At 36.1% G+C, this 13,553-nt stretch overlaps 1 protein-coding gene across 1 annotated transcript in view; it reads left to right on the top strand.

Annotated features, from left to right (window-relative positions):
* LOC112718266 (uncharacterized) overlaps positions 1 to 10,854 on the top strand; it is a 77,416-nt gene extending 66,562 nt beyond the window's left edge. Inside the window, exons 4-5 of the mRNA XM_025770090.2 lie at positions 10,228 to 10,305; positions 10,509 to 10,854. Coding sequence (XP_025625875.1) covers positions 10,228 to 10,305; positions 10,509 to 10,642 — 212 coding nt within the window. The 3' untranslated portion in view covers positions 10,643 to 10,854. The remainder of the gene's footprint in view (positions 1 to 10,227; positions 10,306 to 10,508) is intronic.
* Positions 10,855 to 13,553: the final 2,699 nt, after the last annotated feature.

Genomic DNA, 13,553 nt, shown 5'->3' with positions numbered 1-13,553 from the left:
TCATACCAACAATCTCTGTGGGATCGACCCTTACTCACGTAAGGTATTACTTGGACGACCCAGTACACTTGCTGGTTAGTTGAACGGAGTTGTGAATTCAACTGGTGCCATAATAATAATTTCATATAACTTAAAGAATAGTGATCACAATTTCGTCCACCACTAGGAAAGGTCTTCCTAGAATGAGAGTTGCACTCTTGTGCTCCTCCATTTCTAGCACCACAAAGTCAGTGGGAAAGGCAAATGGCCTAACCTTGACAATCATATCTTCAATTACGCCTGATGGGTATTTAATGGAGCCATCAGCAAGTTGGAGACATATCCGAGTTGGTTTAACTTCATCAGTCAACCCAAGCTTTTTGATAGTAGCTGCAAGTATTAGGTTAATACTTGCCCCAAGATCACATAGAGCTTGCTTGGTACAAGTACCTTCTAATGTGCATGATATCATAAAGCTTCCCGGATCTTTAAGCTTCTCAGGTAAGCTTTTCAGAATGACTGCACTGCATTCTTCAGTGTGGTAAAATTTCTCAGTTTCCCTCCAATCCTTCTTATGACTTAAGATCTCTTTCATGAACTTAGCATAAGAGGGTATTTGCTCAAGTGTCTCTGCAAACAGAATCTTTATTTCAAGAGTCCTGAGATAGTCTGCAAAGAGGGCAAATTGCTTATCCTGTTCTGCTTGGCGGAGTTTTTGAGGATAAGGCATTTTGGCTTTGTATTCCTCAACTTTAGTTACTACAGGTTTATTGCCTACAGCCGTGGATTGAGAATCCTTTTTAGAGGAGCTGATATCAGCAATTGTATGTGTCTGATCTCCCACTGGTGTTTGAATACCAGGGGTGGAAGTTGGAGTGGCGTTAGACGCCAACTCCTTACCTGTTTCTGTCGTCTGAACGCCAGAACTGAGCTTCCTTTGGGCGTTCAACGCCAGTTCCTTGCTTGTTTTTGGCGTTGGACGCCAGAACTGAACATGGGTTGGGCATTCAACGCCAACGTTCCACCCATTTTCTGGCGTTTGAGCGCCAGAATTATTCCTCTCTGGGCTCTGACTGTCCTCAGAGGGATTTTGGGTAGCAGTATGTTCATTTCTTGGCTTCCTGCTGCCTTGAAGTGAGGTATTTAATGTTTTTCCACTTCTTAATTGAACTGCTTGGCATTCTTCTGTTATTTATTTTGATAACTGCTGTTCTGTTTGCTTCAACTGCACTTCCATATTCATATTAGTCATTCTTGTTTCTTGAAATATTTCCTTGAATTTGGCTAACTGTTTTGTTAAAAAATCTAATTGTTGATTGAATTCAGTAGCTTGATCTGCAGGACTGATTTCAGCCGTTACTGTTTTAGCCTCTTCGTTGATGGAAGGTTCACTGCTTAGGTACAGATGCTGATTTCTGGCAACTGTATCAATAAGCTCTTAAGCTTCTTCTATTGTCTTTCTCATGTGTATAGATCCACCAGCTGAGTGGTCTAGAGAAATCTGAGCTCTCTCTGTAAGCTCATAATAGAAGATGTCTAACTGCACCCACTTTGAAAATATTTCAGAGGGGCATTTTCTCAGCATCTCTCTGTATCTCTCCCAGGAATCATAAAGGGATTCGTTATCTCCTTGTTTAAAGCCTTGGATGCTCAGCCTTAGCTGTGTCATCCGTTTTGGAGGGAAGTATTGATTCAAAAATTTTTCTGACAGCTGTTTCCATGTCTTTATGCTATCCTTAGGTTGGTTATTTAACCACCTCTTGGCTTGGTCTTTTACAGCAAATGGAAACAGTAATAACCTGTAGACATCCTGATCTACTTCCTTATCATGTACTGTGTCAACAATTTGTAAAAATTATGCCAGAAACTCTGTAGGTTCTTCCTGTGGAAGACCGGAATACTGGCATCTTTGTTGTACCATGATAATGAGCTGAGGATTCAACTCAAAACTACTAACTCCGATGGAGGGTATACAGATACTACTCCCAGATGAAGCAGTAGTGGGGTTAGTATATGACCCCAGAGTCCTTCTGGACTGTTCATTTCCACTTAGGTCCATGATGGAGAAAGGGAGATGATGTGGATTTATTTTATTTATTTTATTATATTAAAAAATTATTTTCGAAATAATAAAATAAAATAAAATAAAAACTAAAATAAAAACGAAAAATAAAAATTTTGAAAATATTTTATGAAGATTTTCGAAAAAATGGGGAAAGAGAAAGTGGTTAGGATATTTTTGAAAAGGATATGATTTGAAAAATTTTGACCAAGTCAACCCAAGTAATTCATGAAAAATTAAAGGAAAATATATTTTTTTTGAATTTTATGATGAAAGAGAAAAACACATAAAAGACACAAGACTTAAAATTTTTAGATCTAATGCTCCTTGTTTTCGAAAATTTTGGAGGGAAAACACCAAGGAACACCAAACTTAAAAATTTTAAGATCAAAGCACAAAGAAAACTGAAGAACACCTTGAAGACTCACAAGAACAACAAGAACAAAAGATAGAACACCAAACTTAAAATTTTTGGAAAATCAAAATAAATTTTCAAAAATTAAAGAAAATTAACAAAAGAACACCAAACTTAAAGTTTGGCACAAGATTTAATCAAAGAAAAATTATTTTTGAAAAAGTTTTTAAAAAGAAGATACCCAATTGCCAAGAACATAAGCCAACGCTCTAGCCAACTGGGCTATAAATTTAACGTGTTTTAAAAAGGTATTTAATAAATAAAAAAATTTTGAAAACTAAAAATTTGAAAAAGCACAAGAGAAACAGGAAATGACACAAAACAAGACAAACCAAAGATCAAACAAGAAAAATTGACAAAAACAATTTGAAGATCAAGGAAGAATAATAACACGCAATTCGAAAAATTGAGAGACAAAGAAAAGTATGCAATTGACACCAAACTTAGAACATGACACTAAACTCATAAAAAAACAAAAATTCAATTAAAGAAAAATAATATTTTTGAAAAACTTTTAAAAGGAATAATAGAAGATGTAATCCTAGTGACTCTAAACCAAAAAGACAAATTTTTCCTAATCTAAGTAACAAGAATCACCGTCAGTTGTTCAAACTCAAACAATCCCCGACAACGGCGCCAAAAACTTGGTGCACGAAAATTACTTCACACTTTGTAATTCCGCACAACTAACCAGCAAGTGCACTGGGTCATCCAAGTAATACCTTACGTGAGTAAGGGTCGAATCCTACGGAGATTGTTGGCTTGAAGCAAGCTATGGTTATCTTATTATTCTTAGTCAGGATACCAATAGGGTTCTTTAATTTCGATTGTAAAAAGAATGAAAGGGCATAAAATAAATAATTGTTACGCAATAATGGAGAATATGTTGGGGTTTTGGACATGCTTTGTCTTATGAATTCCTGCAACATAATGCTTTCTCACTTTCATACATGCAAGGCTCCTTCCATGGCAAGCTGTATGTAGGGCATCACCGTTGTCAATGGCTACTTTCCATCCTCTCAGTGAAAATGGTCCAAATGCTCTGTCCCAGCATGGCTAATCATCTGTCGGTTCTCGATCATGTCGTAATAAGATCCATTGATCCTTTTGCGTCTATCACTACGCCCAACACTCGTGAGTTTGAAGCTTGTCACAGTCATCCAATCCCAGAATCCTACTCGGAATACCACAGATAAAGTATAGACTTTTCGGATTCTCAAGGATGCTGCCAATGGATTCTGGCTTATACCACGAAAATTCTGATTAAGGAATCTAAGAGATACTCATTCAATCTAATGTAGAATGAAGGTGGTTGTCAAGCACACGTTCATGGATTGAGGAAGGTGATGAGTGTCACGGATCATCACCTTCTTCATGGTGAAGCGCGAATGAACATCTTAGATAGGAACAAGCGTGTTTGAATGGGAAAACAGAGATAATTGTATTAATTCATCGAGACGCTGTAGAGCTCCTCACCCCCAACAATGGAGTTTAGAGACTCAAGCCGTCAAAGAGTATAAAATTTAGATCTAAAAATGTCATGAGATACAAAATAAGTCTCTAAAAGTTGTTTAAATACTAAACTAGTAACCTAGTTTTACAGAAAATGAGTAAACTAAGATGGATAGTGCAGAAATCCACTTCTGGGGCCCACTTGGTGTGTGCTGGGGACATAAGCTTCTCACGTGCCTGGGCTATTTCTGGAGTTGAACGCCAGGTTGTAACCTGTTTCTGGCGCTGAACTCCAACTTGCAACCTATTTCTGGCGCTGAACACCAGAATGCAACATGGAACTGGCGTTAAACGCCAGTTTACGTCATTTATCTTCGTGAAAAGTATGAACTATTATATATTACTGGAAAGCCCTGGATGTCTACTTTCTAACCCAATTGAGAGCGCTCCAATTGGACTTCTGTAGCTCTAAAAAATTTATTCCAAGTGCAGGGAGGTCAGAATCCAACAGCATCAGTAGTTCCTTTTTCAACCTGAATCAGATTTTTGCTCAGCTCCCTCAATTTCAGCCAAAAAATACTTGAAATCACAGAAAAACACACAAACTCAAAGTAAAGTCCAGAAATATGATTTTTGCCTAAAAACTAATAAAAATCTACTAAAAGCTAACTAAAACATACTAAAATATACATGAAATTACCCCCAAAAAGCGTATAAAATATCCGCTCATCAAGGACCATCAAAAACTATTCAGAATGCTGCAACCATTGAAGATTCTACATCAGAAGTAAGGAAGAGTAATTATCAGTTTTGTATTAGATTGTTGAGGACTAGAGGAGAAGATGGAGCTTCATAGAGCCCTAAATACTACCGTATTGATAAAAACTGGAACATCGAATGTCTTAGTTACTGAATTGGACAGCCGAGGTAAAGGAAAAGAAGTTACACAAATCTGAATTAGAATTCTCACTATGGAAGCCGATAAAAGAATTAGGCAGATCTAAGAGGAAGACTTATCAAGTGGAAAGGAAGAAGATACCTATTTCTGAAAATCACTTCAATGAACTAGAATCGGGTAAGCAATCAAAAACTAAGAAGTTAAATCCCTATTACATTGGGCCGTTAGGAATCCTGAAGGAAATTGGACCAATGGCATGTAGGATCGCTTTACCACCACATCTATCGAACTTGTATGATGTGCTTCACATATCGCAACTTCATAAATACACTTTCGATCCTAATCATGTTCTAGAACCAGAAACAGTTCAAGTGGAAGAAGATCGGACGCCTCCAATAGTCCAATTAGGATCTATGACACCAACATTAAGCGTTTACGCAGAAAAAAAGTTTCTCGAATGGAGATAGCGTGGAGTCGGGCTGGTACTAAAGAGTATATCCAGAGCATAAGTCAGATATGCGGAAGGGAAACCCACACCTCTTTTCAGATAACACTCTCTGAATTTTGAGGATAAAATTCCTAATTAGGTGGGTATGATGTAAACTCCGCTAAAATTGGTAAATAATTAGTCAACGAATTGATTTTTAAATAGGAAAATTAGAAATGCAAAACTAATATCAAAATAGGGTAGAGCTCGTCAAAACGAGAATTTTGACACCAATTTCAAAAAATTTGGCCTAAGATTGGGCCGAATGGGCCGAACCAATCGAACCGGACCCGAACTGGGCCCGTGGGCCCAACCAACTCACTATATATAGTGAGCTGAAGCTCATTTCATTCTATTCAGCATGCAGAACAAGCTGGGCAGCAACCTAAATGGGGAAGAATATGTTGAAGATTCCAAAACCCTTTCTTTCATTAAAATCCACATAACTTCTCGCTCCGAGTTCCGATCGTCGCACCGTTTGCGGCTACGCGTTTGTAGCATTAAGCTCTACAAAGCCCATAGCATTGAAAGGTAAGAAAACCACGTTTTCTTCCTCAATTTCCCTATTTCCAGTTCTGAATTTATTGGGCTTTGGTGTTGAGATTTTGTATAATTTGGTGTTTCAAGCTCAAGTTAGCTTCCGGGACTTATGGGCTCAAGCTATTGAGCATATGGGTATGGTAAGGACACCCTAACCCTAGCTCAATCTTGTATTCATAATGAAAAACTGAATTGGAACATATATTTGTGTATTAGGTGTAGTTTAAGAGGGTGTTTATGCATTGGACTTGAATTTGGATTACTTGGAGCTTTGCTGGTGACAAGGCTTGCTTTGGGGCTGTTTGAATGAGCTTGGAGAGACTGTGATTTGTGTTGAGAGACTGCCTTGGGTGAATTAAGTGATTGGCGATGGTATGGTTTAAGTTTCGCACGTTTAATATTTACGGTGTTGTGAAAACGTAGGTTAGAATAACCATATGATAAGTTGAATTGTTTGTTGTATTTAATGATTAGCCTTGTAATGTTGTTGGAATAGATTTGTTGGTGGATATATATTGGAATTATGAGGTGTGGAAGTTATTAATGGTGTGCTCTTATATTTATTTATGATGGATTAGGATTGGTGTTTGTTAATAAGAATGTAGAGTTGTATTGTGGTGGTATTGCATATGCTGTAACTAATTATGTAATGATTGGAATTGTATGAGACTAAGTTTGGCCTAAACTTTGGAATATAAGGAACTAAACTGAAAAATTTGGGTCCTTTTCGTTAAATATACAATTTATGGCAAATTTTTAAAGTTAGGTAGTTAAATCTGTCCAGCAGCAGAAAAGGTCAGACAGGGCAGCAACTTTTTTGTCTTGCTGCGACTTCTACGAGTTGAGTTTTGGAACAAATCCGATTTTTTTGTAAAATTTGATTAATTTTCTTTATTGTTCTAAAACTTCGGAATTTTAAGAGTGGAGGATTTGGAGTCGTGAATTTTTGAATATTGGTGGTCAAAGCTGAAAAGAAACAGATTTCAGCAAGTTATGCACCAACTTCCAATGCTTGTAACTCTTAGAATTGAATAGAAATTGTGTTGAAACCAAGACATACTTGTTCCTGGATGAGCTAGGAGTTTCCAAACCAAAATTTAGCTTAATTGGAGTTTTGTAATAAAAGTTCTTCAAATTGAAAGTTACTAAGCTTGTTGGTTTCTAAAACAGATTTTGACTCATTTTTACTTAATTTCCAGGTAATGTAACTTCTTCATTAAAAATGGTATTAACTCAAAACCAATTGAGAAAGAAACCTAGATGAGTAAAATTTAACTACATTAATTTTTAAAGTCATTGGATTTAACTTGGATTTTATATTGAATTTTGAATATCACATGTTGCTGCTGTTTTTCTGGTTTTATGTATTGCAAAGCAGCCACGATTTTTCCTTTATTCCTGAGGCTAGAGAAATCAGAAAATTATGATCTTTAGTTTCTTAGAAAGCTTATTTCAAGATGAACTTCTGAACATAAAGTTTGCACAATTCCGAGTTCATTTTTATATTAAAAACAGAAAAGAAAATAATGTGTCGAGGATGTCTTAGTGATAGTCATGGGTTCGAGAAGTTAAAGTTTAATCTTCGTGTGATGTGATTGATTTAATGTTAGAGTTGGGTTAATTTTAAGATTATTTGATATTAAAGAGGTTGAGAAGAGTTTGATAAATGGTTTGTTCGGGACCCGGAAAGAGTAAACGTGATGAATTATAAGAGAATGATGTGAAAGCTAAACGAATACATGTTGTTATGGCTATAAAGAACGAATGTAAGAAAATGATGATGATAAATGATGAGATTTGGGAATGACTGTGTGTGGTCGAAATGGTCGATATGGGAAGTTGAGGACGGACGTTCCCTCTCTTGTCGTGATGCAGATGTGGGGAAGGTGGAAAGACACTCTCCTTCGTATTGTTTACCCCACATTCTTCTCTAGTTGCAAGGTGGAAAGGCACACTCCTTCGATGTAGAAAGGCACTCTCCTTCGTTTATGATCCTCCTAGAGATGCGCAACATAGAGACCAATGTCTGGGTTAGCTACCAGATGTGTCGGGTTCTGGCAAAATAACCGACACATTAGCTCACGGCCAGTAGGATAGACATTCATCATATATATATGTGTGCTTTATTTGCTATGCCTTAATTGGGAATGCCTAATTGATATATATCACCTGCTACTTGTATATTTGCTACTTGTATTTTCTGTTCATTACTTGTGCTTGACCTTGTTTGGTTGTTTGTTCCTGTTTCATTATGGATGATAGAGGGATGGAGAAAATGGAGAAATGGTTTGGTGATAGGTGTGGATTGAAATTGAGTAAGTTAGGTAGATTTAGAATACCTACCCCTGTTTATGATTTTTGTTTAGTAATTAGGTTGGATAATTGAATAACGATGTTCTAGGATTGCCTATGGCATTCTCAGGACCTTATTTATTATACGCGTGGTACTTTTACCATGCTGAGAACCTCTGGTTCTCATTCCATATTGTATTATTGTTTTTCAGATGCAGGTCGAGAGGCTCCTCGCTAGGCGTCTGGATCTTGGGAAGCGAAGTAGTCCTTGGGTGTATTTTGGTTTTCTATTTGTATATATGTATATATGTATTTAGCTTATTCTCCAAATAATTTATGTATGCTGCTCCTCTTAGAGGTTCAAGGAGAGATAGGAGTTTACTTTGGTATTTTGGTGTATTTTGGGGATACCTATGTATGTTCATACGTGTGTGTGTGTACATATATATATATATATATTCTTTGGCCAGCCTTAGCTTCACAGGCTGAGTCAGGGGCTAGTTATGCTGTTTTCTTGGCTTTCCTTTATTCTTTTGCTTATCTTTATCATGTTCCTATTAGGTTTCTTAGCACGCAAGTAATCCGTTCCTGAGCGTTGCGCTTTTTATTTTGCGATTTTATTTTACCCCTGTTTCAAGGCTCCTAGTTAAGTATCCTTTTCTCTATTATTATTATTATTATTATTATTATTATATATATATATATATATATATATATATATATATATATATTACTATTCTTAGAAGTCATAATACCTTACTATCTCAGTCTTATGACTTAAGCATAAGATTAAGTATGGTAGGGTGTTACAACATCCAAGATGGCGTTTAACTCCAAGAAGAGCCTATGCACGTGAAAGCTTCAAAGCTCAGCCCAAACACACACCAAGTGGGCCCGGACGTAGATTTCTGCACTATCTGCACTTAGTTACTCATTTTATGTAAACCCTAGTAACTAGTTTAGTATATATAGCACTTTTTACTATTGTATTAGGGAGTCTTTGAACCCTTTTATCGTTTATCATGCCATTAGGGAGGCTGGCCATTCGGCCATGCCTAGACCATTTGTTCTTATGTATTTTCCAACGGTGGAGTTTCTACACCTCATAGATTAAGGTGAGGAGCTCTGCTGTTTCTCATGAATTAATGTAAGTACTATTGTTTTTCTTTCAATTCACGCCTACTTCTTCTCCAAGATATACTCTCGTACTTAATTCAGTTAAGTCAAAATGAAGGGGTGACCCGTGACAATCACCCATTATCTTCATTACTCGCTTAGCCAAGATCCGCGTGCCTGACAACCACAAGTGGTCTACATGATGTTCAACGTAGTCATTGGACGACAGTCGGAGTATATTCTCTTGGGTCTCTGATCCGCGATTTGCATTATCTTTTCTGACAACAGAGCATCTGAATCTAAGATTATAACCTTCGTGGTATAGGCTAGAAACAATTGGCAGCATTCCTGAGATCCGAAAAGTCTAAACCTTGTATGTGGTATTCCAAGTAGGATCTAGGACGGGATGACTATGACGAGCTTCAAACTCGCGACTGTTGGACACAGTGATAGTGTGCAAAAGGATCAAGGGATCCTATTCTGACACAAGTGAGAACCGACAGATGATTAGTCTTGCGGTAGCTGTGCTTGGTATTTCTCATCCGAGACGAGAAATTCGATAGTTGATTAGCCGTACAGAAATCGTAGCCAGACCATTTTCACTGAGAGGATCATACAGCTTGCCATGGAAGGAAGGACGCATGATTGGATGAAGGCAATAGGAAAGCAGAGGTTCAGAAGCAACAAAGCATCTCCAAACGCTTATCTGAAATTCCCACCAATGAATTACATAAGTATCTCTATGTTATTTTCTATTTTATTTATCCTTTAATTATTAAACTCTTATAACCATTTGAATCCGCCTGACTGAGATTTACAAGATGACCATAGCTTGCTTCAAGCTGACAATCTCTATGGGATCAATCCTTACTCGCGTAATGTTTATTACTTGGATGACCCAGTGCACTTGCTGGTTAGTTGTGCGGAATTGTGAAAAGTGTGATCACAATTTCGTGCACCAATTAATAGATTGTTTCCCTTTTAAGTGCCAGGATCACTACGTTGGCGAGCTAGGAACATGATTCTAGAATCAGTTTTTGGAGCAGCATTTTGCTTTCCTCTTGGTAACATAGCTATATTTCTTGATACTTTGTCAGCTCAGATTGTTGATGTGACTTTTGCAGATGCATAAGTTTCATATATAATATGTTGTGGAATATAATGCTGATAGAAGCATCACTTGATGCTCAATCTGGTAGCAATCTCTCATATTCAACCAAGTTTTCACTATATTTGTTGAAAGTCTTGTCTCATGATACGTTGGCAGGTTGGCTCCATTTGAAGCTGATAGAAAAAGCTAATGAAGGGAATCAAGCTGCAAATCAAAACTTAGATAAGAGAGACATAAAAAGTGGTGTTAGTGCTGAAATCGAAAGGCTTGAAAGCAATTTACACAAATAAAAGCTATTTGGCTACACAGAGGCATGCCTTCTTGTTTCTATTTTTCAGGGTGGTCAAGTAATCATGCAATGGAGGATGTGGCACCACTGGGAATGGCATTGATGTCCACTTAATAGGAGAAAAAGTTGTATTAATTAAATAATTCCGTTGACCAAGTTGAGTCATACAGTTCTTCCATATGAAATTATGATGCTATTATTAGTTTGTTATTATGTTTTTAGTCTTGTTACTATGACTTATGAGGCTATTGTGGTATGAATATCGTCTATTGCAGTGTCAATAGTATCTTGGGTCAGCCTCTAAGCTCCTAGTTTCTACCGTGTCTTGAGGCAAAATCATACGGGTGAAATCTGCAACATTGATGTGGCTATTGACTTGTACAAAAGTTTAAAGTGTTGTGATAAAGATATGGATGACCACGAATATCTTGGGTGGTTATCTTTCTCAATGTTGAAGGAATCTTTTTCAAGACAAAATCAAATTAATTGAGAGTTGAAAATGAAGTGCTCGTACATGTATAAATAGTGATAGTATGGCATGAGTATTAGACACACAGCAATAAAAACATTCCATTCTCTCTCATTTACTATAATATTCTTCTCTGCTAATAAACTCTCTCTATTTTATCTCTCTGTGGTTTTAAGCTATAATATTAGTAAATAGATAAATTGCTTATATTATAGTGAGATAAGAGCATATTTATATTTCTCTATTTTATATTCCTTATTTATTTATTTCACAACACATTATCAGTACGAGACTCTGATCAAATTTTTAGAAGATTCAGGTAACAAATTTTTATTATGTTGAAACTCTCTCATCTTAAATTCAATGCTCTTGATATATCTAGAAACAACTATTTATCATGGATACTAGATGCTGAAATCCATCTTGATTCAATGGATTTTGGAGATACCATTAAAGTTGAAAATAATGCATCCTAGAAGGATAAAGCCAAAACTATGATTTTCTTTCGTCGTCATCTTGACGAAGGATTGAAAAATAAATATCTCACATTCAAATATCCTACAGATCTTTGGAAAGACCTTGAAGAAAGGTACAATCATCAAAAGATGGTGATACTTCCTCAAGCCCGATATGCATAGATGCACTTACGTCTACAGGATTTTAAGTCTATAAATGAATATAATTCTGCAATGTTTCGAATCACCTCATGAATGAAATTATGTAGGGAAAAGATAACTGATAATGATATGTTGGAGAAAACTTTCTCAACCTTCCATGCCTCGAATGTGCTCCTACAGCAGCAGTATCGAGAAAAAGGATTTAAAAAATATTTTGAGCTAATTTCTTGCCTTCTTGTTGCTGAACGCAACAATGAGTTGCTGAATGCAACAATGAGTTGCTCTTAAAGAATAACGAAGTGCGCCCAACTGGCGCCGCCCCATTTTTTGAAGTAAATGTAGCAAATCATTACCCCAGAAGAGGTAAATGGCAAGGTTTTCGTAACAAGAAAAATAATGGAAGGAAAAGGAATTATGTTCAAAAGAGAGGATCTCACCAGAAGTGGGATAAAGAAAGAAATATTGGGCACAATAAATCAACAGAGGATAAGTGTTTCCTTTGTGGTGGAAAGGGCCATTGGTCGCGTGCCTGTCGTACACCACGGCATCTAGTCGATCTTTATCAAGCATCTTTGAAAAGGGATGACAAAAGGAAGGAAACAAATTTTGTTTCAAATGAAGTTGAGAATTCCACCACTCATTATGATGTATCTGATTTCTTTGAGAATCCTGAAAGAAATATTGGTCATTTGATCAATGATGGAATAGTTTAATATGTGGGATTATTAAGTATCCATGTAAATAAATAATGTAAAGAACTTATTGTTAAGTTTTATTTTCTATATATTTAAGTTTCAAATATAATGTATATAAATTATGAAATATTAATGTTTATGAATGTTGAAATCATTGAATGTGTCAAGTTTTAAAATAAAATTTTAGTATATGACATTATGTGCAGAGTTTCTAAGAAAAATAATTTCAATCAATAATTCAATTTGATTGTGCATATATTTCTACTCATTTTATTATTATTTATCTTTGAAGAAAATGGTAAGGATATATAATGAAGATGTATATCTTGCGGATAGTACAAGTTTGTACACCATTCTCAAAAGTGATATATATTTTACCCATCTTGTGCCAAAAGAAGAATATGTTAATACTATTATTGGCTCAGGCAATGTGATAGAAGGCTCTGGAAGAGCTATAATTTTGTTTTTTGGAGGAACAAAATTTATAAAAAATAATGCACTATTGTCTACGAAGTCTCTAATAAACTTGTTGAGTTTCAAAGATATTCGCCGAAATGGATATCATATTGAGACTATGAATCAGGGAAATGATGAGTACTTATGTAAACTCATAATTTAAATAAAAAGGTTATATTATAAAAGTTGCCCTCACTTTCATATGGGTTATATTATACCAAGATTAATGCAATTGAATCACATGCCACTATAAACCAGAAGTTTACTAACCCAAATGAATTCATAACTTAGCACGACCGATTGAGTCATCCGGGAACAACCATGATGCGGAGAATTATTGAGAACTCCCATGGACATTCACTAACGAATTAGAAGATTCTTAAATCTAGTGAATTTTGTTGTGCTGCATGTTCTCTAGGGAAGTTAATTTTAAGGCCATCACTAGTAAAGATTGGATTTGAGTCCCTTGAATTTCTAGAAAGGATTCAAGGCGATATACGTGGACCTATTCATCCACCATGTGGATCTTTTAGATATTTTATGGTCTTAATAGACGCATCTTCGAGATGGTCATATGTGTGCTTATTGTCTTCTCGCAACCTGGTGTTTGCGAGATTCCTGGCTCAAATTATTCGATTAAAAGCACAACTTTCAGAAAATCCAATCAAAGCAATG

This window comes from Arachis hypogaea, chromosome 10, assembly GCF_003086295.3.
Source record: "Arachis hypogaea cultivar Tifrunner chromosome 10, arahy.Tifrunner.gnm2.J5K5, whole genome shotgun sequence".
In the NCBI taxonomy this organism is placed as follows: Eukaryota; Viridiplantae; Streptophyta; class Magnoliopsida; order Fabales; family Fabaceae; genus Arachis; species Arachis hypogaea.
This window is presented reverse-complemented; position numbering and strand designations above follow the sequence as displayed.